The sequence below is a fragment of the Microcaecilia unicolor genome, chromosome 6 (assembly GCF_901765095.1).
Source record: "Microcaecilia unicolor chromosome 6, aMicUni1.1, whole genome shotgun sequence".
NCBI classification, from domain to species: domain Eukaryota; kingdom Metazoa; phylum Chordata; class Amphibia; order Gymnophiona; family Siphonopidae; genus Microcaecilia; species Microcaecilia unicolor.
In genome coordinates this window covers 319,106,079-319,124,933 of record NC_044036.1, presented here as the reverse complement: position 1 = coordinate 319,124,933, position 18,855 = coordinate 319,106,079, and the positions used below count along the sequence as shown (strand labels likewise).

Below are 18,855 nucleotides of genomic sequence, written 5' to 3'. Positions count from 1 at the left end.
GGGGGGGCAAAGTCAGCAATGGCGGGGGGGGGGTGTCGGCAATGACGGGGGGCAGTGGTGCTGGGGGGGGCTAAAATGTGCCCCCTCACCTCGGGTTCTGGACTCCCCTCCCGCCGAAGTCTGGCTACGCCCCCTGGCATAGAGCCTACCGTGGCTTAGTAAAAGGTCCCCTAAAATTCTGAATATCAATTTAACTGGTCTATGCATTAGCTGACTCCACAGAAAGGGGCACTTTTTTGCCACTTATGCTAAGCATCCGGCTATAAAACCACCCTCAGAGCAGATACAAATGTTTGTGGGTACTTTGTACCCCCCAAAAAGGAAAATTGGAAACCACAGCAAATCCAAGCACACAAAAAGAGTCTTCCAGTAGAATGCAAAGAAAATGTCAAAACGTATTCACCAAAACGGAAACTCATCCATATGTTTTCGTATAGGAACAGAGACAATACACAACAGTTCCGAAATGCAAAATGTAGCATCAGTTGTTAAAGCACCTTTGGTGTTAGAAAATCAAAACACAAGCAGGAAATTCTCAACACTGCTGTGCAAATGTCAACGGGACAAAAGTCTGTCTTAGCTACGTGCGCAGCAAACTGCAAAATCGGTTGCCTGTAAACTCCAAGACCCTGATGAAGCCTGCGCATTGTTTGGTGAAACAGGTCCCGTTGGTATTTGTACAGCAGTGTTGAGGATTTCCTGCTTGTGTTTTGATTTTCTATCACCACACAGGCGCTTTAAAAACCGATGCTACATTTTGCATTTCGGAAGTGTTGTGTATTGTCTCTTTTCCTATATGAAAACATATGGATGAGTTTTCCGTTTTGGTGAATAAAGTTTGACATTTTCTTTTGCATTCTACTGGGAGACTCTTGCATACTTTGTACCCAAGACAAGTGAAAAAGGCCCCTGGATGTTGTCCCAGTGCACAGAATTTGAAAATTGCCCACAATCTGTAACATTCCAGAGGTACTAAAGGGGTTTTCCTCAGATGGAAAATGGCAAAACCCTTAGGTCATCTGGCCCAATTATCCTTTTGCCTGTATATTTCAACATGATCATTCTTTTTAGGGCCAGCCTGGTGGGCGCTACCATAAAGGCACCTGCAGAAGGGAAGTGCACTGCTGCTAGCCAGGATCGCTGCTGCCCCCAGCACTGTGCTTCTGCTGTCCTAGCCAGCCCTTGGCTCAGATCAAGAGAGGACTTTTAGATGCTGCCTGTTTAGGCACCCAAAAGTCCAGCACCAATACAGAGGTGCCCAAAGGGCAGACACAAAGATCAAGATTCTGCTCCTTGTGCAAGCCAGGACAGAGGAAGCTTCAAAGACAGCATGCACAGCTCTTGTGGGGGAGGGGAGAGAGGGAGTCTCAGCCATTGCTTAACAGTGACATCTGGTGGACAGTTTAGGCAGGCTCTGCAGGGAGTTGCTGTCTGTGGTTCCCAGCTGAGAATTGTCATTATAATGGCTGGTCTAGGTTGGATGAGGGATATTTTAAATTTTTTTTTTTTTTGTGGGGGGGGGGGGGGGGGGGGGGAGATCAATGGGTATTTGTAAATGATGGCTCATGGGGCCAAAGGAGCTAGAAGCCCAGAAGGAGAAGGAAACTGTTGGAGCAATTTTCTTTAAAAACCCAACTATTTGAAATGATTCTGTAAACATATGAATACTTTAAGTTTCACAAAAAGAAAACAATGGATCACTTGGAAATTTATTTTGCAGCAACCATAGACTTTTAGTGGGCTGCTGTCCTTGCGGTGTTTGACACTCCCCAGACTTCCCCATGGAGTTAATAGCCTCCCCCATATCATCCTATCCTTAAAGTATGCGGCATCTGGTGCCTGGTGAAATCACGGTGCACCAGTTCTACTGGATCAGCCAAGCATAGCAGTTAGTGGCTGAACAGCCCTCATCTTTGTGTTCCTGTGTGAGCCTCAAACAGGAAGCAGCGTCACTGGAAGCATAAAAATATGACCCAATATATGGCTTTTGTTAGCCCAACACAGAGCCTTGTATTGCATTTTCTGGCAACTTGAAATTTCATCTCTTGCTTGTAGAAACTGCTATCTGTAAAATAAAGACATAGCATGTCATCAAAATGGAACAAAATACATCGTTGCACAAAAATCTAGACATCTAACCAAACCAAATAAAAACAAAGGTACCGAAGTTCTACAAAGGATAATGCAAACTCAGATATGAGGAAAGGCTTCCTTGGGATCTTGCCAGGTATTTGTGACCTGGGTTGGCTACTGTTGGAAACAGGATGCTGGGCTTGATGGACCTTTGGTCTGTCCCAGTGTGGCAATACTTATGTACTTACGTAAAGGCTAAAATGGTTAGAGCAATTCAACTACGAGAAGAGAGGGCTGAGGGGAGATATAATAGAAATCTATAAAATCCTGAGGGCCCTGTTTACTACGCTGCACTGTAGGCGTGCAAACTTCTTATCCCGTGCTAAAAATAGAGATACCGACAGGAATATAATGGGTGTCTCTCATTAATGTGTGCTCATGTTTAGTGCACGCTACAAACTGAGTGGAGTAGATCAGGTAAATGTGAATCAATTGTTTACACTATCAAAAAGTACAAACTGTAAAGGACACGCCATGAAGTTACGTGAGTAACACATTTAAAACAAATAGAGGAAAATATTTTTCCACTCAAGCTATAGTTGAGCTCTGGAACTCGTTGCCAGAGGAGGCGGGAAAAAGCTGTTGACAAAGTCTTGGAGGAAAAGTCCATTAATCGTCATTAAGGTAGAACTGGGGAAATCCACTTCTTATCCTAGGGATTAAGTAGCATGGAATTTGGCCATATTTTGGGACTCTGCCAGGTACTTGAGACCTGGAGTGGCCACTGTTTGGAACAGAATACTGAGCTAGATGGGAGTAGGGGCAACCCTTATGTTCTTATAAAGTGCATATTCTAAGAGAGAGCATAACGTTATTAAATACATTCTGGGGTATCGTTAATGTCTTATCCCACCTCCTCAGTTGTTTGGGAAGTGATTAGGGCTAGAATGTCCGCCATGGTCTCTGTATCACCATCGCCCTTTTCAGGAGATCTGGAGCTAAGAAACTGAGAATGAGGCAGGTCCTTATTCCACCAAACACTCCTTCAGGAAATCACTTAGTCTTTCTTTCCTCAGAAGGGGAGAGAAAGAAAGATCTTGAAGGCAAATTTCCTATCATCTACCCAGGAAAAGATACTTTCTGCAAATCATCTACCCTTTGTCCAATGAAGAGTAAGGCCCAGATGCATCAACCAAACGTTAAAAAATAAGAATCGTAAAAGTGCTTAACGATTTTTAAAAAACGAGGCATGCACTACAAAAACACTCCAGAAATGTTCGGATCGGTATTGCAAAGTAGGATGTATCACAGAATCGTTAAACCCGTCGTTAATCAGCGCCTAAAGCATGCGCAGAGCAGCCCAAGCGTTATGCTGGCTGCTCTGCGCATGCCACAAAGGCCCAGCTGTCAAAACAAAAAAAAAAAAACCCACAAACACGTGTGTTTCGGGAGGGGGCAAAGGCACTCGTCATGAGCGTCCTGTATGGACGCCTTGCCCCCCCCCCCCCCCCGCTGCCCCCCGCTTCCCCCCCCCCCCCCTGCACGAAAAATCTCCAATTTAGCAGCCCCGGGCCGGCCCTCCTCCCTTCCTGTATTCTCCCACACTAGCTCCGCCTCCTGCCATGCTCCGGTCCCGTGCCCCGCCCCCCCTTTGGTCGTGGCTGCCGCTCCCCCCTTCCAACGCCCCCCCCCCTTTGCCTTACCGGCCCGTGCAGCGCCTCTCACCTCTGCTGCATGGGCAAGAACAGCTGATCGGCGAGTCAGAAGGCCTCCTCAGACATCCCTTCTTTCTTCCTGGTAAACTACGTAGTTTACCTACGTCAGAGGAGGGCGGGCCCAGGAAGAAAGAAGGGACGTCTGAGGAGGCCTTCTGACTCGCCGATCAGCTGTTCTTGCCCGTGCAGCAGAGGTGAGAGGCGCTGCCCGGGCCGGTAAGGCAAAGGGGGGGGGGGTCGTTGGAAGGGGGGAGCGGCAGCCTCGACCAAAGGGGGAGCGGGGCACGGGACCGGAGCATGGCAGGAGGCGGAGCTAGTGTGGGAGAATACAGGAAGGGAGGAGGGCCGGCCCGGGGCTGCTAAAATTGGAGATTTTTCGTGTGTGGGGGGGGGGGGGGGGGAAGCGGGGAGCAGCGGGGGGGGGGGGGCAAGGCGTCCATACGGGACGCTCATGACGAGTGCCTTTGCCCCCTCCCGATCCTTTTTTTTTTTTTTCTTTTTTGGTGCTGAGGGAGAGGGGAGCAGCGGCGACCTGGGGCATCAATAAAGGACGCCCCTGACGCGTTTTCGCCCCCCCCCCCCCAGTTATTTTTTTTATTGGATTTTGTTAACTTCTAGCAGACAGACAGCCCTAACGAGAGGTACAGACTCTCGTTAGATTTCACGGTGTTCTCCTGCGTTAAACGAATCGGAAAAGGTTAATGCATGTCATTTCAATGGGATTTGTAGAAGAATTGCTCATCTGCATTCAGTTTTCCTTAGCTGCTACTGTCGTCGGAAAATAGGCTTTAGTGCATGGAAAGGATAGGAAATTCTTCCTTGAGGGCTCATTTAACGATGAAAAACGTTTAGTGCATCTAGGCCTAAGTGCAGGATTCAAGAATGCATGTACTGTTAGATACACTAGGAAGGAGTATTTCTGGGAGCATATTTAAGGTGGGGAGAGAAAAATAATACCAGAGACTACATTTTCATGGGAAAAGTATCCATTAAAAAAGCAAGAACAAATGTTGACGGACACTCTGTGGCTTCAGTAATTTTTAAATACGATGTGTATGTGTGTTGGGGGGGGGGGTCATCAATAAATAAGTTGAATTTATGTATAGCATCAAAACAGTAAAAATTCATCTTATTCATCCATTCCCTTTATGTAATAGGAAGCCAATAGAGTAACCTCTGGTGAAAATGCACAGATTGAATCCCTATCACCTACAGTGCTGTGTCCAAAATGGCACTCGGCTTCTCCAGAATCAGCTTCCTCCTCTGTATTCCGTCCAGAATCTTTTTTCGAGGCCCTAGTGGAATGTTGATACTTTTGAGATCGTTGTCCGAACACAGCATTAGAGCTGCCAGGTCAATCTTTTCCTTTTTTAGCACTGAAATAAACTCAAACAAGTGGAGCGAGGCCAGAAAGGCCTCCAGGGGGCTGGTGTCCGGTCCATCCTCATCATCCAGGCCCAGCTCCACCTCCTCCCAGGGCAGCTCCTCCATGTTCCTCTCCTGAAGGCTATTGGCACTGCCGATGCTGTCATTGAGACTTGGCGAGCACTTCAGACGTCTTCGTAGATTGACACCTACCCCAGCCCCGTCGCTCTCAGTCAGCACACTGACATCATCCTGTCCAATCCCAAAGAGTCCACTGCTGACATAGTTCCTCCTGAACACCATCGTGCCCAGTCCAGGCCGGTTGAACAAAGAATCATGCCCAGAGTCCGTACTGACCTCAGAGTGGGTCGAGTCTATGTGTAAACCTGGGTCACTTATGGCACGAGAGATTGTGTCTTCTTCTGTCAGGAACATGTCCCTGACATTGCGTCGAGTTCGCTCCTTTGGACTAGCATGAATGCCCTGTTTCACAAACATAACGTCATTTCCCAGCTGAAGACCTGACAAGGACCTAACGCTTTTCCTCCCATCCTCATAGATCTTAAATGTCCCATCCACTTGCTTCTTCTTCTCTAGCTTCTTCTGAATTTTGGTCTTACCTTTGGCAGTGCCATGGATGGTGGCTTGGGAATATGGCAGAGAAGTGGCAATGGACATGTGGTGCAGTTTTCTGCTGATGGTGCTGCTGGAATAACTGGAGAAGCTCATGGTGTCCGAGTTGTCTGACATTTCCTTCCTGTACCTCTTCTCCATTCGTTGGTGGTGTTTCTTCTGCATCTTGACACAATCCTTGATCCTCTTCTCCGCATCTCTAAAAGCCTTGTCCTTTAGCTTGCTCACCAGCTTTGGGTTGAGGCTGCTCTGCTTAGCAGCAATCGAGTCCAGGTAACGCACACACTCCATGTGGCCCTTCATGGCAGCCATGTCCAGTGGAGTGTGGTAGTCATTGTCCAGACACCAAATATTGGCCCCAAAAGACACAAGGAAGGAGAGACAATTCAGATGACCATTAGCTGCTGAGAGATGGAGGGGTGTGTTTCCCCAGATGTCACATTTGTCTGGATCGCCCCTAAAATAGCATTGAAAACAAGTGATTACTACACAGAAAACTTTGATTATCTTATACATATATAAAAAAAAACTTCACAGCTACCTCATGAAGACCAATGTCCACTGATATCGTTATACCATCATAAATGTATAGCATTATAAATAGTGGTGCAATAATATGATGACCCAAATGCACTTTATTAATGTGAAGGACAATCATAAACATGGTTGACAAACTCACCAACTTCTTAGGTTTACAGTGCTACACATGCTGTTTCTCACCCTCTGCTTGCCTCTGTTGGAAATACCTTTAGGCTGTATTAGTAGTGCGATTCTGATTTTTTTTTTAACCTGGCAGTTCCCTTTCTTCTTTGGGCTACGCTTCATTCACATGTCCAGAGATTTTTTTTTTTTTAAACATATTTTAACCCCCCTTCCAACTTAGTGCAGTTACTGTAATGACAGTCCTTGGCTGGGAGCCATGAAAGAGTACCTTCCAAAATCCTGCAATCAAGAACCCTACATCTGACCACTAGATGTCACCATTACATGATGACAATGACTCCATCAACCCCAGGGACTGTGAACACAGACTCCTCAACATCTCCAGCCCAGACGAACTGAACAGCAGAAGAGTTCAGGCAGGAATTGACCCCAAGTCTTTCTGTATGGCTTGTGCAGTACTCAACATGAAAAAGCTAAAGCACATATGACTTAAATGTGCCACAAAAAAAAACAAACCAATGCATGCAAAGCCTTAAAAGACCATAGTAAAAAACATTGGTGTCCGAAAGCCAGAGAAACTCAATCACAGCTCCACAATCAACTGCAAATTTTTAAAATATGTTTCCATATGTACTTAAAACAAACAATTTGTAAATAACTTTCCTGAAGACCCAAAACGGTCTCCATATTTCATATAAATAAGGCCTTAAGAGTCCGCTTTACAATGCCACTTTTTTAAAGCCTGCTGTACTACCACTGATCCATTGGACCAGCCCAGCTGGACAATTTTTATGTTCAGTCACCAACCTGGTGCCCCATCCAAAGGCAAGAACATTTGTAAATGCAGAAAAAAAGGACATAAATACTGAAAATTGTTTCCCCTATCAAGTAGATCTCCTTTACCATAAATCCTACTGTGCATTTGGAACTAATTTATTTCATATCAAACCTTTTACTTCTATATCTTTTATAAACTAGCCCTCATACTCAATGCAGATTTAAATTTTTGCAATGATTATGTGACATCGCTGACTGATAACTGATAACATCGGAAAGCACTAAAGACAGACCTGTTCAGAAGAGCGTACCCCACGGACCCAACATAGAAATGCCTGTTCACCCACAACACAATGCAACCAAAGACCATAACGAACATTACCTGACTCTTCTTCCCCCTTTTCCTCTCTAAGTTCCCCCAACTGTACCTATCATACATGTACCTCATTCTACTACAATATCACTTTGTATTCATTCATACCATGTATTTGTTCAGACCGTAATCGGTAACGCCGTTGACGGTTATATGTAAGCCACATTGAGCCTGCAAAAGGTGGGAAAATGTGGGATACAAATGTAACTAATAATAATAATAATAATAACTAGAAAAATATTCCCACTGTCATTTGTTTTCCAGAAAAAAAAAGAACTTTTAGGTTACAAGTATATGCCAGTTTAATAACCCATGGAACATACAGTAGATCTGCATTGTGCCATCTGATAGAAAAATATTACTATGTTCTAATACATGCAGAGTTTATCAAAGATCACAGTCCAAATTTGTGGAGAAATTTTGAGATATAGACTGTTCAACCTTAAAGCATCAATCACATGTGTTCATATCTCAAGAGTTCTGGAATAGTCCATCAAAAAGAATAAATACACCAGGTGTGAGAGAGATTCTTAGCAGAAGGAGTGGAGGAGTAGCCTAGTGGTCAGAGCTTTGGGCTGAGAACCAGGGAAGCCACAGCTCAAATCCCACTGATGTTCCTTGTGTCCTTGGGCAAGTCACTCACTCCCAGTGGCATAGCCAAGGGTGGGCTGGGGTGGGCCCAGGCCCACCCACTTTAGGTTCAGGCCCACCAAGTAGCAGCACACCTATAATGTGGCTGGCAGGGACCCCAAGCCCCACCAGCCAAAAACTCCCAACAACTGTTTGCTGCCAGTGAAAATCTGCTATTTAAAAGGTATATGGGGGAGAGGGGATGTTTGAAAGACCATATGGCATGCAGGCAAGAGAGAGAGAAACCAAATCACTTGTAGGACAAGGCGGAGTTCTGCCCACCCACCTTGGGTCCAGGCCCACCCAAACTTGAGTGTCTGGCTACGCCCCTGCTCACTCCTCAGGTGCAAAGATAGATCATAAGCCCTGCAGGGGCAGGGAAACCTACTGTACCCGAATACAGTTTGTTTTGTACTACTACTGGAAGGTTGGACTTAAGAATCCCCTCTCCCTCAATATTATATATATATTATTATTATTTTTACGCCATATAAGATTATTAACAAGGTAGATGGGGAAAACCACTGCTGGGGGTAGGCAGCACAATATCTTCTATTTTTGAGGGGATTTTTGAGCTGGTTTTGCAACTGTTGGAACCAGGACCTTTGGTTTGACCCAATACAGCAATTCTTGTGTTCTTCTGTTATTCTCAGCACCTCGTGGATTCCCCCCCTCCCCCACCACCACCACCAACTTTATAGAATCCCTCTATCCTCAACTCAACCATGCCTTCATAGCAACAGTTCTTGGCAAGGAGCTGCAAACTGTGACTCCCTCTGTGACGTGGACCGTTCCTTAAGTCTGGCCACAAGGTGTCACTGTTATGCAAGGACAGAGACTTTCTCTCCTCAGCGTATGCAAGCAAAGCATCCCCAATCCCTGTCCAGAAAGTGGAAGATCTGACCTAGAATTTAAACCCAGGTCCTCTGCACACTAAGCCATCCTTGGAAATGTCAATATTTTTATTAAATTATGAAACACTCCATGTCTCTCCTTGATGTGGGCTATTTGGATGGATCTCATTTTCTATTTCTGTTTATAGAAACAATGTAAAAAATTATAATAAAAAAATAAATATTATAAAATACTTCATATCTGTAGGACATAAATAACAAGCCTCTTGCCTCATCCTTCCATCATAGTCAGGGCTTTTTTTGAGGGGGTACTTGGGGGTACTGAGTACCGGCACCTTTTCCACTGTCTGCTAAACTTGACCCATGGTTCTCATATTTTAATGAAAGAGCTCAGGTTCTACATACAAATTCTGCCTTGTCATAGATTCTATGACTGGTTGCAGGGGTCCTGGCTATTGTGGGGTTAGTCCCTCAATGATCACTCCACCCCTGAAGGGTGGCCTGGCATTTGAGTACCGGCACCTTTTTTGCTAGACAAAATGCACTGATCATAGTATCCCACATTTTACCTTTGGGTAACAAAAGCACCAAAGTTAACAATGGACGTCACAGGGCTGATATGCGAGCTTATGATGGCATCAGGTTTGATCACATTCTTCCAGGAACTCAAGGATTTGAACTGGTGAACACTGGCATCAGAGGTGTGATAGTAAGCAGTGTAGACACCAGAAAACAATGAAAGCAGAAATCTTGACATGTGTATGTCTCCTCCAAAGGAAATCTAGACCTTGCTGGTGCAAAAACTCATTGCCTTGTTCCAGGCTCATGGACTGCCATGCCTGGCCCTGGACTCTGCTCCTAGTACTTCTGGCTGACCAGTGCCTGTATCACTCTGACTGGCTCAAGACTTGAGACCCCTACTTGATTCATGACGATGTCACCCTACGATGGCTTATGGCAGAAGTTCCCAAACCTGGTCCTGGAGGCACCCCAACCAGTCGGGTTTTCAGGATATCCATGATGAATATTCATGAGAGAGATTTGCATGCAGTGAAGGAGGTGCATGCAAATCTCTCTCATCAATATTCAATGTGGATATCCTGAAAACCCGACTGGCTGGAGCGCCTCCAGGACTAGGTTTGGGAACCACTGGCTTATGGCTTGGTTACACCCTTACGATGGCGTAGAGACCGGGAGATGGCATATGTGCATTAAAGGGGACGATCCTTGATACAGCGGCTAGCGAGACATGATTTCATGTTGGGAGTCTCCAAGACCAACATTGATTAATACTTTTTAATAATACAACGAATATAAATAACATAAATAATTGAGTATGGAAAGTTGAATAAAAGGGATTAGATGATTATATACTACTCACTGAAAAAATACTGTGGACTGATGAGGAGTATGGCTTAAGGTGACTCAGTAATAACTAATGTGTTATCTGAGTTGAGCCACTGAGGTCCAATACATTATTAAATTTATTATCTCCAGCAGATTGGATGGAGTGGATGAGATGTTGGTTACACCATTGACATATGCACAGTTCTGCCCTATCATAGGATGACCATCAAACTCCCTATAGCCTAGGCATAGGCATGCATAAATGCACTAATTATGTAAATATCTGCTTAACTTACATAGAATGTATTTGCAAAGGGAAGGAGTATGGGCAGTACATGGGGGGAGAGGTTCCACTTATGTGTGTAACTTACAGAATATTGTAAACTATGCGGGCACCTGCCTCATTTAGGTTCTCACACTTATGCCAGCTTTATGGCTATCAAAGGTACCTAAATGTTAGGAGTGCCAATACCACCAGGTTATACTAGCATTCTATAAGGGAACATAGGTGCCTAGTTTCCATTATAGAACAGGCTCCTACCACGTGCCCTTGGGGCACCTAAATGGAGGTGCTCAGTTGTAAACTTGCATTTTTTAAACCTATCTACACGTCAGGTGCAAACTCCCAGTCACCTATAAGTTTAGCCACCCATTGGCTTTCTACTACCCATCTTGTCCCCGTCTATATATCTGCACTTGGTCCCTTGGCTACATTGTACAGTAAGATGCGTCATTGTATTGTACAAACAAAATTAGCATCATGTCTATGTTACAACTACTACTATAAATCACTTCTATAGCGCTACCAGTCGTACGCAGCGCTTTACAATTGAACATGAAGAAGAAAGACAGTCCCTGCTCAAAAGAGCTTACAATCTAAATCAGGACAAACAGACAGGACCAAAAAGGATAAGGGAAGTACAGACAGAAGGACACATAAGGATAAGATAAAAGTTACAAGTCAGGAGTCGAAAGCAGCATCAAACAGGTAGGCCTTTAGCCAGATTTGAAGGCTGCGAGGGATGGAGCTAGATGTAATGGCTCAGGAAGCCTATTCCAGGCATAAGGTGTGGTGAGATAGAAGAAGCGGAGTCTGGAGTTAGTGATGGAGGAGAAGGGTGCAATTAGGAGAGATTTGCCTAGCGAACAGAGTTCTAGGGAAGGAGTGTAGGGAGAGATGAGGGTGGAGAGGTAGTGAGGGGCTGCAGAGTGAATGCACTTATAGGTCAATAAGAGGAGCCTGAATTGTATACGGAAACGGATAGGGAGCCAGTGAAGTGATTTCAGGAGAGGGCTGATATGGGCATAACAACTTTGGCGAAATATTAGTCGTGCGGCAGAGTTTTGAACAGATTGAAGAGGAGAGAGATGGTTCTTCCATGTTGTCTGGTATAATGCGGCTAGGAAAACGAATAGAATGTTGGGTATTATTAGGAAAGGTATGGAAAACAGGTGTGAGGATGTTATAATGCCGTTGTATCGCTCCATGGTGCGACCGCACCTTGAGTATTGTGTTCAATTCTGGTCGCCGCATCTCAAGAAAGATATAGTGGAATTGGAAAAGGTGCAGCGAAGGGCGACTAAAATGATAGCGGGGATGGGACGACTTCCCTATGAAGAAAGACTAAGGAGGCTAGGGCTATTCAGCTTGGAGAAGAGACGGCTGAAGGGAGACATGATAGAGGTATATAAAATAATGAGTGGAGTGGAACAGGTGGATGTGAAGCGTCTGTTCACGCTTTCCAAAAATACTAGGACTAGGGGGCATGCGATTAAACTACAGTGTAGTAAATTTAAAACAAATCGGAGAAAAGTTTTCTTCACCCAACGTGTAATTAAACTCTGGAATTCATTGCCGGAAAATGTGGTGAAGGCGGTTAGCTTAGCAGAGTTTAAAAAGGGGTTGGACGGTTTCCTAAAGGACAAGTCCATAAACCGCTACTAAACGGACTTGGAAAAATCCAAAATTCCAGGAATAACATGTATAGAATGTTTGTACGTTTGGGAAGCTTGCCAGGTGCCCTTGGCCTGGATTGGCCGCTGTCGTGGACAAGATGCTGGGCTCGATGGACCCTTGGTCTTTTCCCAGTATGGCATTACTTATGTACTTATGTAATTTGTTTTCTGCTAACATGTATCATATTTGTGTTATATGATTGTTTTACAGTGCTGTTAAATGTTTATATTTCTGATATTGTATCACATATTACTTGGTTTCAATTTGCCTTTCCAAGTTTACTTCATGGATTGCATTTACGCTTATGTTTGGTCATTTTACTATTGTTATGCTGTTAACAATATTGTAAGTTTTATTTTAAACTGTACCTGCTGTACACCGCCTTGGGTGAATCTCTTCATAAAGGTGATTAATAAATCCCATTACATAATTAATGCACTGTTATCAGTAGCCAATGACCAAATAAACCAAAAGACCCCCCCCCCCCCCATGATGTATCCATACGGACTGAGTATATGTCCTGCCTAATTGTGTAAAAGTTATCAGTCTAAACCCAAAACACTGTAAATTTGCTTCGCCTCATCCAGTACAGTCAGTGAACACACCTCCCGTTAGAGCTTGTGCAAAGGCGGTGGGTGCCCTAGACAAACCTTCAGCCTTACCCCTCCCTCCCAATTAACCTTCAGACCACTAGTTTGCAGCCCCCCCCCCCCCCTAAGATGATGACAATCAAATTCAACAATCGTGATCATAACAGAAACATCCTATAAAAATGCAGATTAAAGCATGTGCTGATGGTTCTTTGAGTTTGGCTGCCAGGACCTATTGTTTTACCCTCAAGAAGCTGCTGCCCTAGGTGACCACCTAGTCTTGCCTCCCAAGCACTTGTCACTGGAGTACAGCTGAAAAAAAAGGAAAGCAGAGATTATTTTGCTTTGCATTGCATTGCATAGTTTGGTTTTTTTTTTTTGATTGCCCAGCTGAGAGTGAAATCTAGTATCCTCCATCCCAGGCATCCAGTTTCAAATGATGAAGTATTACGTTTCTGTATTTCTCAGAAGTCCCACACTCACATAATGTGATTAAGAGGCCTATGCAATGATATCATTATTCTATTGCATTCATTCTGCCAATGAGAATGTTAATTAAGGGGCATTATGATGAGTCTGCTTCAACCCACAAGAACAGACAGCCAAAAGAATGCGTGAAGGTAACCCTAGCTCTGCAGAAAAAATATGTGGACTGCAATTTTCAAAGTTATTTACAAGGTAAATTGGTCCGCTTGAAAATAACTCCTCTCTGGCTTCCATAGCATGCATACTTTTAAATGGGGTACAAAGAGGGATGCATTTAGATCAAGGATGTAAAACCTGTCTTTTAAGGTTATTAGTGTTCAGCTTTTTTGTTTTTGTTACATTTGTACCCTACGCTTTCCCACTCATGGCAGGCTCAATGCGGCTTACATGGGGCAATGGAGGGTTAAGTGACTTGCCCAGAGTCACAAGGAGCTGCCTGTGCCTGAAGTGGGAATTGAACGCAGTTCCTCAGTTCCTTAGGACCAAAGTCCACCATCCTAACCACTAGGCCACTCCTCCACTGTTGCTACTATTTGAGATTCTACATGGAATGTTGCCAATAGCAACATTCCATGTAGAAGTCGTCCCTTGCAGATCACCAATGTGGCCGCACAGGCTTCTGCTTCTGTGAGTCTGGCGTCCTGCACGTACGTGCAGGACGTCAGACTCACAGAAACAGAAGCCTGCGCAGCCTTCTACATGGAATGTTGCTAGGCTAGTGGAATAGCAACATTCCATGTAGAATCTCCAATAGTAGCAACATTCCATGTAGAATCTCCAATAGTATCTATTTTATTTTTGTTACATTTGTACCCTGCGCTTTCCCACTCATGGCAGGCTCAATGCGGCTTACATGGGGCAATGGAGGGTTAAGTGATTTGCCCGGAGTCACAAGGAGCTGCCTGTGCCTGAAGTGGAAATTGAACTCAGTTCCCCAGTTCCCCAGGACCAGAGTCCACCACCCTAACCACTAGGCCACTCCAGTTATGAAACTTTTAACCGTAGCACTGGTGCCCTCTGGGCTGGCTTAGTTACTAGGCAAACAAGATGGCTGCCTAGGGTGACAGGTGCTGGGGGGCAATGAAGTGTATCTGCATTCAAATCAAAACCATAGGTTGTGACAGCCAGAAAATAGTTAGGGTGGTGGACTCTGGTCCTGAGGAACTGAGTTCAATTCCCACTTCAGGCACAGGCAGCTCCTTGTGACTCTGGGCAAGTCACTTGACCCTCCATTGCCCCAGGTACAAATAAGTACCTGTACACAATATGTAAGCCGCATTGAGCCTGCCATGAGTGGGAAAGCACAGGGTACAAATGTAAAATAAAATACAAAAAACAATTAGTGTGCAGTTTTACATGTTACATATTAGAATTGGGGGTGGGTGGAGAAGATAAAAGCTGAAGGTTTGCCTAGGGTACTTTTTATCTTTGCATCAGTCCTGGGTGACCTATGGCTATAGTGCTCCTAACTATCCTTTTTCTGGTCAGTATTTCGTACAATGCCTCCCCCTGGGAATAACTCAGATTAAAGAAACATGAGCAGTCCTTCAACTGGGCTTGTTTGTCCATACAGACCCTGGGGCTCAAAGAACTTGTGAGCTCTCCCCTGCATGTGCGCCTACAGAATATCTACAGCACCTCCTGCTGGGAGAGACTGGAACTGTGGGACCATCAGTCTTTACACTCAAGTGGTCCTACAGTTTTCCCATCACTATCTACCGAGGAACACTGGATCCAACAAAACTGTCAGCTCCCCTCAAGTCAATGGTAGAAAACACACTCAACATCATTTGATCTTGAACAGCTCAAAGTCTAGTATCTTGTGAACAGACAGTAGGAAGTTGGAATATCAGCAGACATAGAATAGGCTGAGATGAACTCAAGGTCTCTTCCAATGCTATTTTCTTACCTCTGTTGCAAATTTAAACCAAGGCTGTATTCACTGATCCTTCCAGGTTCCTTACTGACTCCACCCACTCCCTGGTTCCCCCTCTCTCCTGTGGTATGTCAAAGCTAGGAAAGATAAATATTTGAAGAACTGCAAGAGAAATATAAATTATTGATTGCATTTGATTAAAGAGAAGGCAACTGCTGGCGATGGTGGAGAGATTGGAGGTGTGAGGTTAGCCTCGATTTGTGTGTGTGAGTGGTACATATAATACATGTCCACCATTGTATGAAGGTTTGTAGTAAATGTTTCTGTTTGTTGGTGTTTTCACATATTCGTGAGTTCAGATTATGTGTCACAAAGAGCAATTTCCAAAGTTATTCAGCCAGGTAAACTGGGTTGATAGCAACCCTCCCTCGTCTGTGTTTAAGTACACACAGGCTTCCTTAATGTACTTTTAGCCAGGTTAAAAAGAGGCATTTGCAGGAGCATAAGTACATAAGTGTTGCCATACTGGGAAAGACCAAAGGTCCATGGAGCCCAGCATCCTGTTTCCAACAGTGGCCAATCCAGGTTACAAATACCCGGCAAGATCCCAAAAACGTACAAAACATTTTATACTGCTGATCCCAGAAATAGTGGATTTTCCCCAAGTTCATTTAATAATGGTCTATGGACTTTTCCTTTAGGAAGCCGTCCAAACATTTTTTAAAACTCCGCTAAGCTAACCGCCTTTACCACATTCTCTGGCAACGAATTCCAGAGTTTAATTACATGTTGAGTGAAGAAAAATTTTCTCTGATTCATTTTAAATTTATTACTTTGTAGCTTCATCGCATGCCCCCTAGTCCTAGTATTTTTGGAAAGCGTAAACAGACGCTTCGCATCTACCCGTTCAACTCCACTCATTATTTTATAGACCTCTATCAGATCTCCCCTGAGCCACCTTTTCTCCAAGCTGAAGAGCCCTAGCCGTTTTAGCCTTTCCTCATAGGGAAGTCGTCCCATCCCCTTTATCATTTTCGTCGCCCTTCTCTGCACCTTTTCTAATTCCACTATATCTTTTTTGAGATGCGGCGTCCAGAATTGAACACAATATTCGAGGTGCGGTCGCACCATGGAGCGATACAAAGGCATTATAACATCCTCATTTTTGCTTCCCATTCCTTTCCTAATAATACCTAACATTTTATTTGCTTTCTTAGCCGCAGCAGCACACTGAGCAGAAGGTTTCAACGTATCATCAACGACGACACCTAGATCCCTTTCTTGGTCTGTGACTCCTAACGTGGAACCTTGCATGACGTAGCTATAATTCGGGTTCCTCTTTCCCACATGCAGCACTTTGCACTCGCTCACATTAAACGTCATCTGCCATTTTAGACGCATGTTTAGGTCGGGGAAGGAAAACTATGTGGGGGCACTTAGATGAAAAAGGTATCTATTTTAAGCCTATTTTATAAAGGTACTTAGAGCTTTTGTCTCTCAGGAATGACAAAAAAAAGACAAAATCAAAAAAGCATTCCACTGCCTGTAAGTTAATCAATAAACAAATCCAAATGGCATTTACTGAATAAAACAAGTATTATATTTGGACCATCATACACTGTTATGTGGAGATATGGACAACTCCAACCTCCACTATTGCCAGAAATTTCTAATCATAAATCCGCTTTAGTTATAAGTGTTTATTGTGTAAGTAATACTGTAATTCTTATAACAGGAAAAGATGCACTGTTCAAGTGTTCCCTAGAACACGAGCCACCAACACGGCTGTGTTTTGCAGCATGGGGTATTAATCAAAGAGTATGTCAGCCTTCCTTAACAGCCCCCGACTGGTCAGCTGGGGAACATGATCTGAATAGAAGCTAAGTAGAGCTTCTTTTCCATGCAATTTCATAAAATGCCTTTTCTACATGGGCAAAAAGCTTTATAAAATGACCCCATGTTTGTACTTAATTTTCAAATGTACACATGCTTGCTTATTTGTTTGAATTTTGCTCACTCCTTTTTCAGTAGTAGCTCAAGTTGTCTTACAGTCAGGTACTATTTTGTCCCCTCCCTTCCCTCCATCCACCTTCCAAATTGGCCAACTGCTTAAAGTGCACAGGGGTTTTAAATTAGCACACTTACGGGAGAATATGATTGAAAGGTTTATAAAATAATGAGTGGAGTGGAATGGGTAGACATGAATCACTTGTTTACTCTTTCCAAAAATGCTAGGACTAAGGGACACGCAATGAAGCTACAAAGTAGTAATTTTAAAACAAATCAGAGAAAATATTTCTTCACACAATGTGTAATTAAACTCTGGAATTTGTTGCCAGAGAATGTTGTAAAAGCAGTTAGCTTTGCGGGGTTTAAAAAAAAGGTTTGGCTAACTTCCTAAAAAGAAAAGTCCATAAGGCATTAGTAACATGGACCTAGGAAAAGCACCATAAATGTATTCTACTGTTTTGGGATCTTGCCAGGTACTTGTGACCTGGGTTGGCCACTGTTGGAAACAGGATACTGGGCTTGATGGGCCTTCGGTCTGTCCCAGTATGCAAACGCTTTTGTTCTTATGTTTATGCTAATTTTCACTAAAAGCAAATATGCACACGATGAGAGGGAAGTAGGGTAGGCAACGAAAGGAGAGCAGCGCTGGAGAAATGCTTCAGCTGGAGGGGGTTGGGGACCCCCCGCCAGCCAAACCAGAGGCCCTGGATTCATTTTGGGAGGCCCAGGCCCTCATGGCTAGGTTTACCATATTTGCGGAGACAAAAAAAGAGGACAGAAAAAATTTAAATGGTTGCTACCTTTGCTAAAGAAATATTTAATTGTAGTTAATGAATACACATCAAAGTGACTTGCTTACAGTACAGCAGTAGACATTCTACTTTTCAAGAACTTCTGGATTTCGGTTTGACTGAGTCCAGGGTTACCATATGGCTCCAGAAAAAGGAGGACACATTGATCCAGTCCGGGTTTTGCTTCCATTGAAAGCAATGGAAGTAAAACCCAGACTGGCTCAATCTGTCCTTTTTTCTGGAGCCATATGGTAACCCTGAGTCTGAGCCTAAGCGTACTTATCACAAGAGCGTGCATCCCTTTGGCTGGCTTCTGAGATACATGTGAAAGTCTTTGCATGACATATGCTTAAAATCGTGTTGCATGAATGAACAAAATTCCTTTGACAGATTCAACCAGCAGGAGAGCAGAGAGGGGATCAGCAATGCCTTTTTCTCTCTTTAGCACCCCCATGTGTCCAGATTAACTAATAAACCAGAGATGGTTTCTCTCATTATGTGGATAGGTGTGTTGGTCATAGGCACATAAAAGAAAAAGAGGACATTTCCCTAAAAATTAAAAATGGCATCGTTGGTAGGTGGGGGAATAGCGGCAGTGTAGCAAGCAGGAATGAACATGCCCCCCCCCCCCCCTGCAGAGACCACCAGACTACCAGGACCCCTCATGTAGGACCGGGACAGCGGAAGCGGCGGCTGCAGTGGCAGAGACAGCAGG

General features: G+C 44.2%; 1 protein-coding gene across 1 annotated transcript in view; it reads right to left on the bottom strand.

Moving 5' to 3' along the window:
* Positions 1-4,997: 4,997 nt before the first annotated feature.
* USH1G (USH1 protein network component sans) overlaps positions 4,998-18,855 on the bottom strand; it is a 54,136-nt gene continuing 40,278 nt past the window's right edge. Inside the window, exon 2 of the mRNA XM_030207201.1 lies at positions 4,998-6,243. Within this exon, the coding sequence (XP_030063061.1) occupies positions 4,998-6,243 (1,246 nt within the window). The remainder of the gene's footprint in view (positions 6,244-18,855) is intronic.